The sequence below is a fragment of the Penicillium samsonianum genome, assembly GCF_028829775.1.
Source record: "Penicillium samsonianum strain IBT 33392 chromosome Unknown utg000004l_segment0_segment0, whole genome shotgun sequence".
Taxonomy (NCBI): domain Eukaryota; kingdom Fungi; phylum Ascomycota; class Eurotiomycetes; order Eurotiales; family Aspergillaceae; genus Penicillium; species Penicillium samsonianum.
In genome coordinates, this window is record NW_026643262.1 from 2,695,099 (window position 1) to 2,712,282 (window position 17,184).

At 49.9% G+C, this 17,184-nt stretch overlaps 6 protein-coding genes across 6 annotated transcripts; 3 read left to right on the top strand and 3 right to left on the bottom strand.

Annotated features, from left to right (window-relative positions):
- Positions 1 to 227: 227 nt before the first annotated feature.
- Positions 228 to 3,713, bottom strand: N7471_007952 (cytoskeletal protein-binding protein SLA1; the record flags this gene model as incomplete). The annotated part of the gene is made up of 3 exons (XM_057280671.1): positions 228 to 253; positions 313 to 3,445; positions 3,516 to 3,713. 3 exons carry the CDS (start codon positions 3,711 to 3,713, stop codon positions 228 to 230), a joined length of 3,357 nt encoding a protein of 1,118 aa, XP_057134931.1.
- Positions 3,714 to 4,636: 923 nt separating this feature from the next.
- N7471_007953 (PRKCSH domain-containing protein) lies at positions 4,637 to 6,449 on the bottom strand (the record flags this gene model as incomplete). The annotated part of the gene is made up of 2 exons (XM_057280672.1): positions 6,088 to 6,449; positions 4,637 to 6,028 (listed from the first exon to the last, which is right to left on the bottom strand). Exons 1-2 carry the CDS (start codon positions 6,199 to 6,201, stop codon positions 4,637 to 4,639), a joined length of 1,506 nt encoding a protein of 501 aa, XP_057134932.1. The 5' UTR covers positions 6,202 to 6,449.
- Positions 6,450 to 7,027: 578 nt separating this feature from the next.
- On the top strand, positions 7,028 to 8,137 carry N7471_007954 (pirin family protein; the record flags this gene model as incomplete). The annotated part of the gene is made up of 1 exon (XM_057280673.1): positions 7,028 to 8,137. The coding sequence occupies one exon, from the start codon at positions 7,028 to 7,030 to the stop codon at positions 8,135 to 8,137; it is 1,110 nt and encodes a 369-aa protein (XP_057134933.1).
- Positions 8,138 to 8,669: 532 nt separating this feature from the next.
- Positions 8,670 to 11,152, bottom strand: rad7 (uncharacterized protein; the record flags this gene model as incomplete). The annotated part of the gene is made up of 7 exons (XM_057280674.1): positions 8,670 to 9,697; positions 9,768 to 9,933; positions 9,993 to 10,535; positions 10,584 to 10,611; positions 10,668 to 10,730; positions 10,783 to 10,831; positions 11,140 to 11,152. 7 exons carry the CDS (start codon positions 11,150 to 11,152, stop codon positions 8,670 to 8,672), a joined length of 1,890 nt encoding a protein of 629 aa, XP_057134934.1.
- Positions 11,153 to 11,323: 171 nt separating this feature from the next.
- On the top strand, positions 11,324 to 14,426 carry N7471_007956 (DNA repair protein RAD16). Its single transcript, XM_057280675.1, has 2 exons — positions 11,324 to 12,300; positions 12,352 to 14,426. The coding sequence occupies exons 1-2, from the start codon at positions 11,377 to 11,379 to the stop codon at positions 14,305 to 14,307; spliced, it is 2,880 nt and encodes a 959-aa protein (XP_057134935.1). The 5' UTR covers positions 11,324 to 11,376; the 3' UTR covers positions 14,308 to 14,426.
- A 425-nt stretch (positions 14,427 to 14,851) lies between these two features.
- Positions 14,852 to 16,791, top strand: N7471_007957 (C2 domain protein; the record flags this gene model as incomplete). The annotated part of the gene is made up of 2 exons (XM_057280676.1): positions 14,852 to 15,621; positions 15,672 to 16,791. 2 exons carry the CDS (start codon positions 14,852 to 14,854, stop codon positions 16,789 to 16,791), a joined length of 1,890 nt encoding a protein of 629 aa, XP_057134936.1.
- Positions 16,792 to 17,184: the final 393 nt, after the last annotated feature.

Sequence of the window (17,184 nt, forward strand, 5' to 3'; positions counted from 1 at the left end):
GGATTCGTGGCATGAGCTTCAATACGCGCTGCGTCAAAACGAGGACCAGGGTCATGATATGTACACGTGTCGATTCCAAGGGCACTGGTTCGAAAGGACAAGCTGCGATATGTGAAAAGAACATCCCAGCCTCAGAATGAGCAAAAACTTCGGGGCAACATAGGGGGGAATTGCCAGGAAACCAGGATTATATACGCCAGTCCAGTATGGGCGAACACAGAAGCAGATTAGAAGCCGAATGGATTATTGGGGGCTGTTGATCGAGTTAGTTTCTGTTACTTCTATCTCCTGTGATGGCAAGATAACACTTACTAGCTTGCGAAAGGTTGGCTCTGAGTCCAGTCGGTTGTGGCTCAAGCTTCTTGGGGCCATCTGGCTTGACACCAAATCTGATGGAGGGAGGTGGCCCGGTCTTCTGTGGTGATAGAGGAGTGGCTGTTGGTTGCTGGGGAATTGGCGGCACAGGGGGTGGAGATGTGTAGGACTGGTTGCCATAGCCATTGGCACCAGTGGGTTGCGGTTGCAGTGCAGGAGGAAGGACGGAGTTGACGCCAGTCTGCATTGGTTGTTGGAATTGCCCGTATCCACCAAAGCCTGTGGGCTGCGGCCCAAGTCCCTGGAACCCAGTTTGTTGAGGGGCCATCTGGTTACCAAACGGCTGTTGCTGCTGCTGCTGCTGGATACCGAATTGTGACTGGGGAGTAAACGCTGTGGGCTGCGGCATCAAACCATTCTGGAATTGGTTTTGACCCATAAATCCTGTCGCTTGCGGCTGCATTACAGCTTGGTAACGCAGCTGGTTCATTTCGCTCAGACTCTGGCCAGGAGGAGCAACAGGAGGACCCGCCTGGGGAAGGCCCGTTAGTTGAGCTTGCAATGGAGGAGGACCAAAGGAGTTTTGCTGCTGCGAGAAGTTCTGAGGCGCGGACAGTGGGCGCTGCGGAGGCGGAGGCGGAGGCAGAAGTGAATTTTGTCCAACTGTCTGAGGGGCCTGAGGGCGTTGCCTGGCCTGTGCTTGGAACCCAGTCTGCTGAGGGCTGAAACCTTGTTGATGCTGTCCTATCTGTGCCACTTGCGCAAACAAGCTGGGAGTGGCACCTGTTTGCTGAGCCTGTTGAACAGTTGGTGATTGCACGGCAGTGGTCTGCGGCTGTAGGGTAGGCATGGGCGGGGCAGGCTGTGCAGTAGGCTGAGCCGGTGTCGGCTGCAAGGGAGTTTGGAGCAAAGTCAGATCCGCCATTGCCCCTGTTGGCTGAGGAGCCTGAGCTGCCGTAGGTGGTGGGGTCGCGGTGGCTGCAGATGGCCTGACAGGCTGCTTCGGCTGCTTCACCTCCCAAGCATCATCTTCAAAGCCGGCTGCAGCAGGCTTTTCAGCTGCCACAGGGGGCGGTGGGCTCGCCGAGCTCTCTGGTGATTTAGGTTCGTCTCCCTGTCCGAACACTTTAGGATCAACCTCTCCGGCTTGGACGTTTGGTGTTGGTCTGCCCCTGCGAGTGTTGTTGCGCAGCACACCACCCGGCCCGGAAAACAGACCACCTTGCCCTCCGTCCTCGCCATTGCCAATGACTTCCTCGCCGCCGAAACTGACGTTTCGGGGCTTGGACTTGTCCGGGGTACGGCCATATTTGGCATCCAACACCTTCATCACTCGCAAGGTATCACCCTGGTTTAGACCCAAAGTCTGAAGGATCTCAGATGTAATGTCAGGTAGCACAGATTCGTCCATCGCATCCTTGTTAAATGACTGTGCATATCGCTCACAGCGATGTGGCCCAACGCCAGCCTTGAGGAAGAAGTCGAACCAATCGTAGTCGGAACGTTGTACAGAAGCCCCAGACTTGGAAGCCCCGGATTTGGAATCCTTGTTAATGGCAACTCGAGGTCGGATGCTTGAAAGAGGTTTGTCCTCATCCAGAGAGACGCCGGCGACCTTCTCCACGTGCTCGAGATCTTCAACAGACATCTTCGAGACAGGGACGGCAATCTTAATACCGTTCACCTTGTGAAGCTGGATTTTACCATCCTGGAGACCTATGAACTGGGCTTCCACTGTGAAGTCTTTGGTCCGATCCGTCCACTTTCGCACTTTAGTCGGATCGGGCTTCGACTTGATTTTGCTATCGCGCTTGCTGTGACGGTCCGATGAATCCATCGAGTCCGTCCTTGACTTGCCCATCGCAAGTTTCGACAGCCGCATCTCCTCCATCCGGTTCTTTTCGACACTCGATAGGCCTGGTTCGTTCGGCATTGGCGGCGCCTTCGGTATCAATCCTGTGACTTCAACATAGCTGCTGGGGACAACACCCTCCTTGTTGTTCTTCAATCGCCGTACCATCCACCACTCTTCGGACTTGGTATCATCAAGGACGACGACCTCGTCCCCCACAGATACTGTAACTTCATCATCGCCTTGCGCCACGAAGTCATAGAGGATCTGGCCCTTCTTTGGACCACTGCCTTCTCCTGCCTCGATCACCTCACGCAATCCTTCTGCCCGGTAGGCACCAGCGATCTCGCCGAGTGCCGCTGCAATCTCGTGGGCAGTGTCTTTGGCACCTGCATGGAAATCGATGCTCTTGCTAGGCCTGACAAGATCAACAAAGACATGTTTTCCTTCGATCGAGTAATGAGTGAGCTTCTCCGCACTCCATTCTTTCTGCCGATCATCTCCTTCAGGAGAAATGAAGATGATTCCAGTAGCCATGTTGATTCCCAATGTAGTCGGCATCTTCTTTCTCTTGCCCATAACTTCAACCATCTCATTGATGTTGTAGATATGATAGCCGGAAGGTGACCGAGGCGTCATCTCACCTGCCCGGTTGTAAGGGGGAGATGCTTTGACATGTGTCCCATCACGACCCATAGCAGGCGCCGCCTGTTGAGGACGGGGTGGCGGAGTTGGCTCAGGCGAATAACGGTTCATAGGCGGGGACACATGTTCCGAAGGTGGTCGACGCGGCAGACTAGGCAGCGGAGGCTCCTCGCGGTCTTCTGCTTGATCGTACGATGGCCGGACGGGAAGACTGGGTGGTGGGGATTCATCTCTAGTTGTCTCGGCCGGTGCTCCCGCAGGGGCATGCTGCTTGTGGATGATACTGGCTATCGCAGCAGCAGCGGGATTGTGAGACATATCAACCGGAGAGCCGGCGGGCGATGCCTCGGTTTCTTCCGGGGCAGTCAGCGTCGGCCGCTGCGGAAGCGTCGGCGCGGCAGGCTCGGTTCGAACAGAAGGCGGAGGAGGGACAGTCGTTGCAGTGGAGGCATCCTCGATGATTTCGATGTAATTCGACGGCGCAAATCCATACTCCGAGTTGGTTCCAACCAATGTCCAATCCGGATCCGAGGTGTCGTACACCATCAGCTCAGCATCTTCTGAGAAGGAAACCTCCTCATCAGTCTGTCGCGTGTAGTCGAAGAGGGCTGTAGCTCTGTGTGCTGGTTGCGCCTATTTCATCTAATATCAGCAATTGTTCATGTAGCGAGGCCTGCGCGGGTGCATTCCATCGGAGACTCACCTCTTCGACATAGTTGTTGGGGACTAGGCCTTCAGGTTCGTCCTCGTCCTCCCGCCCAGCCTTCTTTTTAGCCTTCCACCAGTCATCGTCCGCATTCTTTTCCAAGATGTAGAGGAGGTCGCCCTCGCGAATCTCGAGTTCGCCCGCTCCCTGTGGCTGGTAGTCGTACACAGCCGAGTAGACACCGATGAAACCCATATTAGAAACAACTCGTGATCCCACGGCACCGATCAATTATGACGACAGTCCGCTGCAAATGGCAGCGTGTCAACGTGCCAGCTCTAGATTTCGCAGTGATGTAGTTGGGGGAAGAACGGGTGTTATTGGTAACGCTGGCCGTTGCTCGGTCAGCCTTGGCGCTCCTTAGTGCGCGGAGCAGGGGGGTCGACTCGGGAGATGAGATGTCGAAGCGCGCGGAGGTAGATAAAAAGGTCTAGGCACAAAGGGATTGAGAGAGGGAAAGGAGAAGGGAAATCTGAGGTTGGATTGGGGAGAGGGAGAGGGCGGGAAAGTGGGCCAGGCGATAGGGAGTTTACAGTCACGTTGCCTTAATGCTCGTGTGGTTTTTGACATTCTATTCAATTGAATTGTTTTAGTCTTCTTTTCTTCTTCTTTCTTTTCTTGTTATTATTCGTATTTGAATTCTCTTAATTCTCAAACTACTTTTCTACCCAAAGCGCCCCTCGGCTCCGCAACTGGGGCAACTGACGTACGTCTCCAGGGGCATGGCTCTTAGTATACTAGCCCTGCAGTTGTGTGGGACTGCAGTTAGATTGACTGTATCTAACCTTAGAAATATTCTTATACTAAATATGTCTACTAAGTGTACCTATACACGAAGCACACTTGAATTCCATATACATCGCACATATTATAAGGTAAACAAATTGAATGTACTCCGTAATGGATATAAGACAAGATATTAAGTAGCTCTTGGGCAAATTTTGAATTTGCACCTCTACACCTAGTTTAGAATGAGTCGCCCTCATAGTAAAACCAACGTACAAGTATGTAGGCTAGTAATTGGTTCCCAACTCAGCCAATTGCGGGAAAAACACGATAGCATCCATGAGGCTGGAAAAAAAATATTTATCAAAATGTACAAGATCTACTATACAATGTCATAGTTCATCCTTAAAGGTCTCCTCGCTGCCCTCGCTGTTCTCGGGCTTGTTTGAGGATTGCTTTTTCTTTTCGACCGACTCTGTTTCCTGCTTCTTTGGCTTTTGGCCAGTGGATTTTTCAGACACCTTGTTTTCGTGTGGTTTCTCTGAAGATGGCTTGTCGTTCCAAGTGTCTTCCTCATCTTCATCAAAGATGCCTTGAAACTTGATCATGCCGTTGCTTTCCACAACTTCCAGCGTCCAGTCTTTGCCATCTGCTTGTTCTTCCAGTAGATTCTTCATCTCTTCCAGTTTCTCCGGGTCAATATCGTACTTTTTTAGAACCTGTTTGGACGTTTTCCGGACCTCGCCATTCTCGCGTTTCGCAACTACCTCCACTCGCTCCTCGCCTGCGGATGCCACACGTCCCTTTTCAATTACTTTGCCCTCCATGCCAACAAGTTTACGGCCGCCGACTTCGATTCCTCCGATAATTGGGAGCTCGGATTGGGCGACATCAGCATCCGCATCTGTAGCAGCATCGGCCAGTTGGTTGGTCGTGTACCACTCTTTGATAGCTTCCCATTCGGTGACTTCGTCGGGAATCAGGATTTCACGGCATTCGATAGTGTGTATCTCATCCTGTCGTGGTGGCAGGAAAGCAACGTCGTCACATAGACGAGGGGTATAGATTACCATTAGGTAAGAGCACGTGGTGAGCTCCTTGATCCAGCCGATGTGATCTGTCGATTGTGGGTGACAATGGAACTGCACTTCAACCTTGCGCTCGCGTCCTGTCAGATCACACTTGGTCCCGCCACGCAGGTGCTGGACCAAGTACCGTGAGCCACCTTTTGTGTGAAGCTCTGCCACATCTGTTTTGGCAGATTGTTTCTCTTCCTCGCCCTTGTCACCGATAAATCTTCCCAAGACGAAGGAATGCGTCTGGGTGTCTTCGATTGGTGGGTAGTTGGGGATACCACGGCCAGCGGGGAGCGCATGGAACTGCTTGATCTGCTTCTGATAACAGAAGGAGTAGGACCACCAGCCAGAGAAATAGTACATGCATTTCCCTTCCATTTCACGCAGGAGTTCCAGGCCACGATCTGTTGCCCGAGCTAGTTCCTTCTGCTCCTCGGCCTTGCTATTCTCCTTGTCTCTCGTTGTATTATGTTCGTCGTTCGTGACACGTGGGATCTGGCAGAGGAGTCGCCGGTCCTCGAGTATCATTTCTTCGTAGGTGAATGAAGATCCATTCACATCCTCGGGCCGATCGGTGGAGTCCGTTGTACCCTTGCCCATGTAGACTTGGGGATTGTTCTGGTCATTGGCACCGGGGCTGGCCTGGGACTGGAGCAATGCTTCGGCGTGGGATTCAAGCACATACTCCTCGGGGAATGCCACTTGGTACTTCGAGCAATATCCAACGTTAGTTTGCTTCAAATCGGTGCAAGGCAGATCCAACCTACCTGGGGATAAGCCAGAATATCGTCATTAATGTTGAACGGCTTTTTATTTGCCCACACGCTAGACACAGCACAGGCAAACACCAGCCACGGCGACAGGCTTGCTGAGTGACCCATATCTTTGACAGATCAGATTAGAACACAGTGAACCAAGGATGACAGTGGAGTCTAGGTGTTGTGGAAGTCAGGTATCCTGAAGCTTCCCCGCGAAAGGCGCTTGTCGCAAGAGGCTTCAATTCGGCAATGGTAAGGGTTTGTCATGTAAATCAATCGCATATGGGTATCAGTGTAGTTATATAATGATAGAATCAAACAGTTTTCCAAGGCTGGAATAAATCAAGTGCCTACACAGAAGGCGGTCCTCGCATGTCAAGTTTGGCAGTGGAGAGCGGCAGCTGCTCCGTGGCCTTATCTGATAACGACTAATCTACTGTGCACGGGCTGACTTGACTACTCCCAACGGAACACTTGGAAGCAGATGCATATTGTAGAATACATGGAAATGGCCCTTTTTGATATGAATATGGGGCAACATCTAGAGTCATACTGTATTTAAATCTAAATCTATAACACGCATATATCTACACAAGGTTATATCCACTGGATTACTTCTAGCTTATAGATCGCCCCGGGCCAATTTCCAGGTCACCTGATTTGAAATGCTGAACTCAGCATTACCTCAGTTATCATGTGCCCACACTAACCATATATGGTTAGCTATTTGATTAGCGGCTGCTGACGGGGATCTTGGTAATAAAGCCAAGCCATTTAATTGGCCGGACCGGGCTGACTGATGTCTTGCAAAGCATCCATTGCAGATGCCCAGAATACTACAAAGAGTATTTATGAGAGATTGACTAAAGCTGACAGCATTTCCTTTCCAAGCAGAACATTCTACTCTTTTCAATCGCTTCCTTCGCATATAAATACCATCATCTCATCCATGAAACTACTTCTGCCACTTTTAATTTGCATCACAGCAATCTTCCTTGCCTATAACCCCTCTATCAAAGACTCTTTTCTCACATTCATCCAGCAACAAGCTCCTAGCCTGTCACAGTACCTTCAGACAAAAAATATTGTCAATCAGACAAACCACCACCTCAATCTGGAAACCCCGACTCCCATAGTCTTCCCCATCACAGACATGTCCGTTCCTCGCGCAATCCGACAGGCATTCCTTGCCATTGAGCAAGCAGAAGGCGCAGGTGCCCGTGTGCGCCGCTCCATTGGAACTGCCAAGCTCCGCAACTTCAGTCCCTTCCTCATGCTCGACCACTTCACCATCGGCAAGGGCGCCGGTTTCCCGGACCACCCCCACCGCGGTCAGGAGACTATCACCTATTTGTTGTCCGGCGGCGTTGACCACGAAGATTTCGCCGGTAACAAGGGCACCATCGGACCCGGCGATCTGCAGTTCATGACTGCAGGCCGCGGCATCATGCATGCTGAGATGCCCCACGAAAACGAGGACGGTAGCCCCAACGTCGGTATGCAGTTGTGGGTTGATCTGCCCCAGAAGCTGAAGTTCTGTGAGCCTCGCTACCGTGATCTGCGTGCTTCAGAGATTCCCCTCGCCACCGTCGATGAGGGTCGCGTCAAGATTAAGGTCATCTCGGGCCAGTCACACGGTGTTGACTCCGTGCGCGACTTGGCCTACACCCCTGTCTGGATCTTGGATATCACGATCAAGCCTGGCGGTCGTATCTCGCAGCCGCTGCCGCAGGGATGGAACTCATTTGCTTACACTTTGGCTGGTGAGACTGTCTTTGGCTCGAATGATTCCACTCGCATCGTAAAGGAATTCACAAACGTCGAATTCGAGCAGACGGGTGACTTTGTTGAACTCTCCGTCCCGGATAACGCCGACAAGGATTCCCGCATCTTCCTTGCGGCTGGCCAGCCGTTGGACCAGAAGGTTGTTCAGTATGGACCTTTTGTGCTGAACACCCAAGAGGAGGTTTACCAGGCGATGCTCGACTACCAGACTGCCTCCAATGGATTTGAGAGGACTCGAAACTGGCAGAGTGAGATTGGCAAGCGAATGGGATAAATATCATGAATTTTGTTAATTGGTTTGCATTTTCTTGAGGTTTTTGGTTATGGTTACATACATTATGGTTTCTGGCGTAAATATACATGATATTGAACGAATGAAGTCCTTTATATGAATGATTCAAACAATTCCTTAGCAACTCACATATCACATATCACATATCACATAGTATCCATGGAAAAGTCGTTTTGTAGAAACTTCGCTTTTCACCACATGTATTCTCCTTATTGCGACAACGTCGAGAAGGAAAAGAGACATTTAGAAAGCCATTGCAGTTCTGCCTCAAAGACAACGTCCCTAATATTATTCTGAGCCAAATTGATCAGATTATTGAAGTTCTCCTCGTCAAAGACAGGCCGCTATAGACAAAACCAGGTTTACGTGGGGGAAAAAAAAAGGTTTTTTTTCAAGATTTAGATAGATACATATGCTCAGATCGCAAATCGCTAAACTATATGAGAGAGAGAGAAAGAAAGAAAGAAAAAAAGAAAGAAAGAAAAGTTGTTGTGTCGATCCACCGTAGCGCCACTCAGATTGTCTCGGTCTGAGTGATTCCGTCGATTTTGATAGTCGCTCCCACGGTACCAATCAGAGCAAGTCCCCTGGGGATGTGGATGTCGCGAATCTTGAAGCAAGCAAAGACTACCAGTCTCTGAAGGGCCGGACAGCACCGGAAGATGCACTGCGCGAGGTAGTCATCCACGACAGTGCTAAAGGAAATATCAAGATATTTGAGGTTGGGATACATTTTGCCTTCTGCGAAAACCTGTTCGAACGCTTTGTATGAAATGTGACGGCACGACGCGATGTTCAAGTGTTGGATCTTCGAGCCCGAATGTTCCATAAGCGCAACGAAGCCGTCGGATGCAAGCCCAATAGGCTCCTCCGGACCGGCGGGATTCGTCATGTCCACGTCCCGGAGGGAGTTCAAGTCTACATAGGTAAGGGCCGGATTAGACCAGCCTGTGAAAAATGCAGTTAAACCTTTATCGGTGAAGGTCGAGTTGAGGGTAAGACGAAGCTTGGTCAGATGACGGGAATGCTGATGGATATGCTGTAGGAGTCGATCATCGGCAAGGTTGAATTCCTCCAGAGATAGGGTTTCTAGCTGAGGACCAATGCTACTCATGATTTTAAGGAGAGGCTCGGTCTTAGTCTCAGTCTCGTCCAGAAAACGCAGCGACAAATGCTGAAGGGACTTGAGCGTCGAAATTCCCTCAAGCATCTCATTGTCGATTTTGTGCAAGAACTTCAGTTTCAGTCGTTGAAGGTTTGGGCAATGAAGACACATCACTCGAGCGGTTTCGTTATCAAAGGCAGAATCGAGGTTCCACAGTTTGACGCTCAGGAAACGATGGCCAAGTTTCATGAAAAGTTGGCGCCAACAGGCATCGGTCACAAGGTTTGGCCCATCCAGATGGAGATCTTTGATTTCCATATCACGCTCCATCATATAGTGGAAAATCGGGTCCTTCATTGGAGTGGTAAACCGAAGGTTGACCCTTGTTAGACTAGGCATGGAAGCCAGGATCTTGTGGTAGTCATCCGTGCCGAGTTCTAGCCACTGGTTAGACTTTCTTTTTTTTTTTTTTTTTTTTTTCAAAGAGAGGAAATAATTCTGACTTACTGGCACAATCGAACAGGTCGATGGATGTGTATTGAGGTCGTAAGAACAGATCCAAGGTCCGTGAGGTCACGGCCCGCCTTCTAGACAAGATCTGACCGAGACGTAACAGCAATGATGGAGGCAAATCACCGAAATCCTCAATATCATGGATATAGTCTGCCACTTTCTATAAGATTATTAGCACTCCTTGGTTAATACCCTGGAGTTTGAATGTCATGGACATACCTTGATGCAGGTTTCCAGCAGACTCTGAGTGCCATGAGGAGTCAACCCATCAAGTAGATTAGCTTGATTCTGACGTCGTCCAATCCCAGGGGCACGCTTCTTGGCTGGGGGCTTCTTCTCATCAGCCTTTTGTTTCTTAGAGCAATCAACGCAAAGCAGGCCTCCGTTCGGACCGGCCTTGCTGTAGGGAGTCACGGTGAAACGCTTGTCGCAGATCTCGCAGTTTGCAAGCTGACCCGGTTTCGGTCGGTTCTTTTCTTCGTGTATCTGTAGCGCAAGGAAGTCGTCGTCGTCCTCATCGTCGTAATCGCCACTAAAGCGAGCCTTGCGCTTAGCAAACTCCTTACTGTTTTTGATCCTTGCAATGGCTTGCTGGCGCTTGCGCTTTTTGATTGGGTCCTCTGGTGACTCCAAGACCGATGGAGACCTAGATTCTTCAGCAGCATTGGATGATTCTTGTTCAGCTTGGTCAGGCTGGCGCTGTGCCTCGGCTTGCCGGCGGTCCCAATCATCGCGAATTTGTTGGGCTGAGATATTATTTGACTAAAGCCAGTCAGCCAGGCCAAATTAAGTAAAGAAAGATGAACATACAGCAAGATAGTCAGTCAAGGCAGAGCGTCTAGAGTTGCAGTTAGTCTCTGGGGTGTGGATAAGGTGAAGGGAAGCAAAACATACGGGCCCCGAATGCCCTGAGGTTGAGTTGACTGTCTTGGCTGCCTTGCCTGTCTTCTTCCTGTCCTTTTAAACCTCTCAGTTTGAATACAATATCATATAGGATAGGGCAACTCACATATTTGGAGTGTAAAGATGAGGCTCAAAGTCGGTCTGGGCCCGAGTCACTGGACCCGTGGCAATTTCGCGTTTCACTTAACGCGGTCTTATCTGAGATAAGACACGGGGGATATGGGGGGAATGAACGAAAGAAAAGAGATGTAGAGAGCTTTAATGCTTGATGATCGTGTTGATGAAGATGATGATTTGCCACCAAGAAGAAAGAAAAAACAAAAGGAACTGGGAAGGGAAATCGGGAGATTCCGAGGAAAATTTCTGGTTCAGGCACCTGCTGCCTCCGACCTCATCCTCATCTCTTCTCTTCTCTCCTTTTTCATCTCGTCTCCTCTCCTTCATTTACTTTAATTTCTCATACCTTCCTCCTTCATTTATTTTTCTCTCTACTTTCTCGGCTTATCCCATTTTCCATCCTATCTCCTGTCTTCTAGCAACTACATATTCATGACACAAACAAGTGAAGTCGCGCTTTTCTAGGTACATCCCCCCCCATGTAACTTCCCTATATATCTTTCAAACCCGGCTAATAAAATCCATCGTTATAGATTAACACCCTAATTCAAACCTCACCTCTCTACATCCGCCCGGTTTCAATATGAGGCGCAATCTGAGACCCAGAACCACAATCCCTGATTCAGACGACGATTCACAATTCAGCGAAACGTCATTGAGGAATTCATCACCCCTCCGTCGATCAAGTCGATCGGGACCTCTGCGAGCTGGTGGGTCATCCCATTCTCGATCTCGCCCTCGCGTCATCCCAGATTCCGAGGCAGATGAGGATGGCTATGTCGGTCTATCGGACTCGGCGGCACCAGACAATTTTGCTTCGGGCAGCATTGCAGTGGTCGTGCCTGTGAAAAATGAATCCGCCAGTGACTCCAATTCTCGGAGTTCGCTTGGGAATCTGTCCACGGGCTATAGTACCCCGGCTACTAGCGTTGGTGCTGCGGTTACTGAACCCGACACCAAGATTGCGATAAAGACTTCGGCGCGTATCAATGCCGCTGATCGCGTAAAGAAACTACAGTCGAGCGCATTATCCCTAGGAGCTTCCCAAAGAGGAAGAAAACGATCCGCAGCGGCACTGGCGGAGGATGATGATGCCTCTGATGTTCCACTAGCTCATGCCTTCAAAAAAAGGACGGTAAAACGGCCTACAGGTGCTCTATCTGTCCAAACCGATCTTGAGGCTTCTGATACCGCTCTGGCCCATACCCTTCAAATGGAGGAATACGAGTACCCACGCCCGACAACAGAACAACGTTTGCTCGTAGACAAATTCATTGATGAACACTCGGAATACGACTCGGACCCCGATTCTAGACCGGTGTTCTTCTCTCCATTGAGCCCTGAGCCACCAGGGTTGCTTCATTCCGGCGTCGCTGATTCGGATACCTCGGAGGATCCCCTAGAGGGCAGATCTCTCAGTCCTCTTTGGGAAGGCCTCAATGACGAAATTCACGACCCTGAAGCAGATCTGCCCCCAACCTGGGAAGAGCAGCGGAAAGCTCGCCGTGTAAGTCGGGTTCTCTCCCCGCGTGCCTTTATATGACTGACCATCACCTAGGTAGAAAGAGACCGAAAGAATCTTGTGACCAAGCATCCCACAATTGGTACCATGTGGGATACGCTCAAAGCACAGCCGATTATCCAGCCAAAGGAAGCCAAGCAACCTGTCTCCATAACTCGCAAACTCAAGCCATTCCAACTGGAGGGCTTGAACTGGATGATAGCCCAGGAAAAGACTCAATATAAGGGTGGTTTGTTGGGTGATGAGATGGGCATGGGAAAGACCATTCAAGCAGTTTCACTCATCATGTCCGATTTCCCCCGGCCTGACCCGACTCTCGTCCTCGTGCCACCGGTCGCTTTGATGCAGTGGGTATCCGAAATCAAGGAATACACGGATGGCAAACTGAAAGTCTTGGTCTATCACAATTCCGATGCGAAAGTCAAAAAGTTGACACAGACTGAAATTCGCAAATACGATGTCATCATGATTTCCTATGCAAGTCTCGAATCCATTTACCGCAAGCAGGAGAAAGGCTTCTCTCGCGGTGAAACGATGGTCAAAGCAGATAGTGTCATCCACGCAGTCCACTATCACCGCCTCATTCTTGACGAGGCGCATAGTATCAAATCGCGTACCACGGGTGTTGCCAAGGCATGTTTTGCCTTGGAGGCTAATTACAAGTGGTGCTTATCGGGCACACCCGTACAGAACCGGATTGGAGAATTCTTCTCCCTTCTACGCTTTCTACAAGTCAAGCCATTCGCATGCTACTTTTGTAAGCAGTGCGATTGCGAACAACTCCAGTGGACCTCGACCAAAGAGGGACGTTGTACTGAGTGCTCTCACACTGGGTTTATGCATATCTCAATCTTCAACAAGGAGATTCTCAACCCAATCATCGAGGGGAAAACTCAACAACAACGTAAAGACGGTCTCGACAAGCTCCGTCTTATCACCGATCATATCATGCTCCGCCGGATGAAGCAACAGCATACAACGTCAATGGAGCTCCCACCCAAACGTATCACATTGCACAATGAATTTTTCGGCGAGATCGAACAAGATTTCTCACGCAGCATCATGACGAACTCAACACGAAAATTCGATACCTATGTCAGCGAGGGTGTCATGTTGAACAACTATGCTAACATCTTCGGATTGATCATGCAGATGCGCCAAGTTGCAAACCATCCTGATCTCATTTTGAAGAAAAAAGCGCAAGCAGGGTTCAACATTGCTGTGTGCTGCGTCTGTGACGAGCCTGCAGAAGATGCCATTCGGTCTCAGTGCCGTCATGAATTCTGTCGTCAATGCGCCAAGGACTATATTCAGTCTTTCCAGGACGATAGCAAGCATGTTGACTGCCCCCGGTGCCATATCGCTCTTTCCATTGATTTGGAACAACCCACCCTTGCAGAATATGAAGAGTCTGTCAAGAAGAATTCTATCATCAACCGCATTTCGATGGAGAGTTGGACCTCGTCCACGAAAATCGAGATGCTCCTCTACGAACTCTTCAAGGAGCGAAGCAAAAGCCATACCCCTAAATCCATCATCTTCTCCCAGTTCACATCCATGCTACAACTGGTTGAGTGGCGGCTACGCCATGCCGGGTTCAACACCGTTATGCTGGACGGATCGATGACCCCAGCACAGCGGCAAAAGTCCATTGAACATTTCATGACTAAGCCCGAGGTTGAAGTCTTCTTAGTCTCTCTCAAGGCCGGTGGCGTGGCACTCAACCTGACGGAAGCCTCCCGAGTTTTCATTATCGACCCATGGTGGAATCCCGCGGCGGAATGGCAAAGCGCCGACCGCAGTCACCGAATCGGCCAGCAACGGCCTTGTGTGGTTACTCGGCTCTGTATCGAGGACTCGGTCGAGTCACGAATCATTCAACTTCAAGAGAAGAAAGCCAACCTCATCCGGGGTACCCTGAATAAAGATCAAGCGGCAGCCTTGGAAAAACTGACCCCCGAGGACATGCAGTTCCTCTTCCGAGGAACCTAGAGAACCAATGTTCTTCCATACGCCACATTCGTCAGTCCTCACGCAAGGAGTTGTGTGTTTGATTTTTTTTAACTCCCATGATCCTCACGACCTCACGACCATTATTTCTCTATGTGTACTATTAGAATTTTTTAGTTTTGTATTTCTTTTTTTTTACTATGTTTTGCTTCTTCTGGGCATTTTTTCGTCCCTAATTCATTCAAAAGTTACTTGATAGACGAAAATTAAAGATGTCATTGGACATGTAGTTAAGACGTAATAAATATAGGGCTGACCCCCCCTTGAAAAAGGCACGAGAACCAGGCCATGGAGTCAAATGAGGTCATTGTACCTCTTTAGACAAGTCTTGGCGATATAATCTCTGTTGCCTGCGCTCATCCTTCCTTATATGGGCCTAGGGACTCCCGTCCACGGGTGGGCTTACGGGTTCTTCATTTGTAAGGCTGAAAGCTTGGACTCTCTCTTTTTTTTCCCCCTCTTCCATGGCTATTCTTATTTAATTCTATCTTTATCTTGGGGATTTGCTTGCTTCCCTATATTCGTGATGGACGACTCCCAGCCCCGGTCATTACCTGTCCATCCTATCGACAAATATGGCCCCAAATTCGTCGAGAAGGCTGACAAGATACATCGCCGGGTCACTATGAATGAAGAGTCAAAGCCTCCCGGAGGCTTCGATGCCACTCCCATCCCCCATGCCCCACCAGGCTACACCCTCAAGATTACTTTCCATCGCGCAGAGGACCTACCCGTCGCAGACTTTGGCAGTTTCTCCTCCGATCCGTATGTCTCCGCGCATATGGTAATCGACCTACCGACGCGCCACAAACAAGACCCCGACATGCGCTTCCGCACCCCGACCGTACGCAAGGACATGAACCCCAAGTGGGAATGCGAATGGATTGTCGCAAATGTCCCCGCTTCGGGATTTCAGTTGAAATGTCATCTCATGGACGAGGACCCCGCGGATCATGATGATAAGCTGGGAATCGCTTTCATCGACGTTCCTACACTCTCGGAGGACTGGGTAGGTTTCAAAGAGAAGTCCTTCAAGGTCAAAAAACGCTTTGGGAGCAAGCGCGTGTACGTCTTTACTAATGTCTCGGCGTTCGCGACTGGTCACCGCAAGGAGTCCTGGTTGGTGGTCAGTATCGAATGCCTCGGCAAAACTCCAGGCACAGAGGGGGGTCAGGTCTACACCATTGGTCCCAACCATTGGTTTAAGCATTTTTCTCCTCTGATTGGACGGCTGGCTGGTATCAAAGACCAGGTTAAAAGCAAAGATGGCAGTGGCAAGTCGATTAGCCGTTACAAGTGTGTCCTCCTTCCCATCCCTGGGCCATTTATATACTGACCCCAAATAGTTTCCAAGCTATCCAGATGCAGCTCACAGGCCCCATTCCTGCAGAGCTATACCATCGCTATGTAGAGTTCAAGCCATTCGTGGCGGGAATGTTCCAGGCGCAGAGTCTACGAGGGCGTATCCTGCATAAAGCGCTCCATCACCAACACCAGCGCATCTACAATTTCGACCGCACTACCTTGCATGGGTCCTTCCAAACGCCTTGCCGTGAACTCGCCCAGAAGTTTTTGGAGTTTGCGCACTATGGCCAGGATGGACGGATCTTCACCTACGTGCTCACCTTGGACGGACAACTCCGTTTCACCGAGACTGGCAAAGAATTTGGCATCGATATGCTGAGCAAACACACCATGCACAGTGATGTGTCTATCTACATTGCGTACTCGGGTGAATTCTTCCTTCGGCGGCGCAAGCATCGCCATCGCCGTAACTCCCCAGAGGGGCGCGCAGAGCGCGCAGAGAACGCAGAGAATGCGGAAAATGCGGAAAATGCGGAAAATACGGAAAATACGGAAAATGCAGAGAATGCAAACTCGAGCACGGTTCCTACAGACGAATTTCCCGTGGAGGAAGATGAGGAAGCCAATGAGGGCAAGGATCTGGACCAAACCGAAGAAGGAATCCCTATCTCGACCAATCCAGCGGACTATGAACTCTTTATTGATAACGACAGTGGAACCTACCGTCCCAACGCGGAGAAGCTACCACTCCTACAGGAATTTATGTCCTCCAACTTCCCCGGTCTCCATGTTACCACTCTGGACTGCCAGGCGGATGCGGAACGAATGGGAAATCTGAAGAACGAGCAGCGCGAATTCAAGAAGAATGCAGGCAATGTCATTACGTTCCTGCAGCAAAGCAGCGCATCTTCACTGTCAATCTCCAGCTCGGAAGAGGATGAGCTCAATCAGCGCAGTGGCCAATCCAAGCAACGAGGAGATCTTTCCCAACGAGTCCACGAGATGCGCGATCTACGGGGACAGGTAATGCGGTGGGTAGAAGCGGATGAAAAGCCCGATGGCCACAAGCACAAGCATCGGTACTTCTCTACCCGTGAGCGCCCCGTGTCGACTGGTGCGATCACTGACCCCAAGAATGGGACGAGTCAACTCGCGCCCTGACTTTTTCTCTTCTCTCCTCTTCTCTCCTCTTCTCTCCTCTTCTCTCCTCGCTCTCGGGGGCCACGTATCATTTTTCATTGTACTTGGTTTGGAACCGAGTCTCATGACGTTCACGAATAATTTTTGATACCAGGCTGTTTCGCTGTTTTGTATAGTTAGTCCTATTAATATAAATTTTGACATTTAGAAAGTACATTCGATGTATTTATAGCATTTTAAGTCAGAAATGAGGCTACGGTTATATCATATATCATATATGGATGTGCATATGTACTAACTGTAGTAGTATGTTAGATGTTGTCCCTTAAATATTACCCCTAGAAACAACTCCAAACTAGAAGATAATTAAATTATATGTATACATCTAGATATATAAAGATACAAATATAGAAG

Bases quoted from the DNA above. Each gene is read 5' to 3' on its own strand.
- N7471_007956 (XM_057280675.1), top strand. From the start codon at position 11,377: ATGAGGCGCAATCTGAGACCCAGAACCACAATCCCTGATTCAGACGAC. The intron at 12,301-12,351 runs GTAAGTCGGGTT...ACCATCACCTAG, and splicing joins AGCAGCGGAAAGCTCGCCGT to GTAGAAAGAGACCGAAAGAA.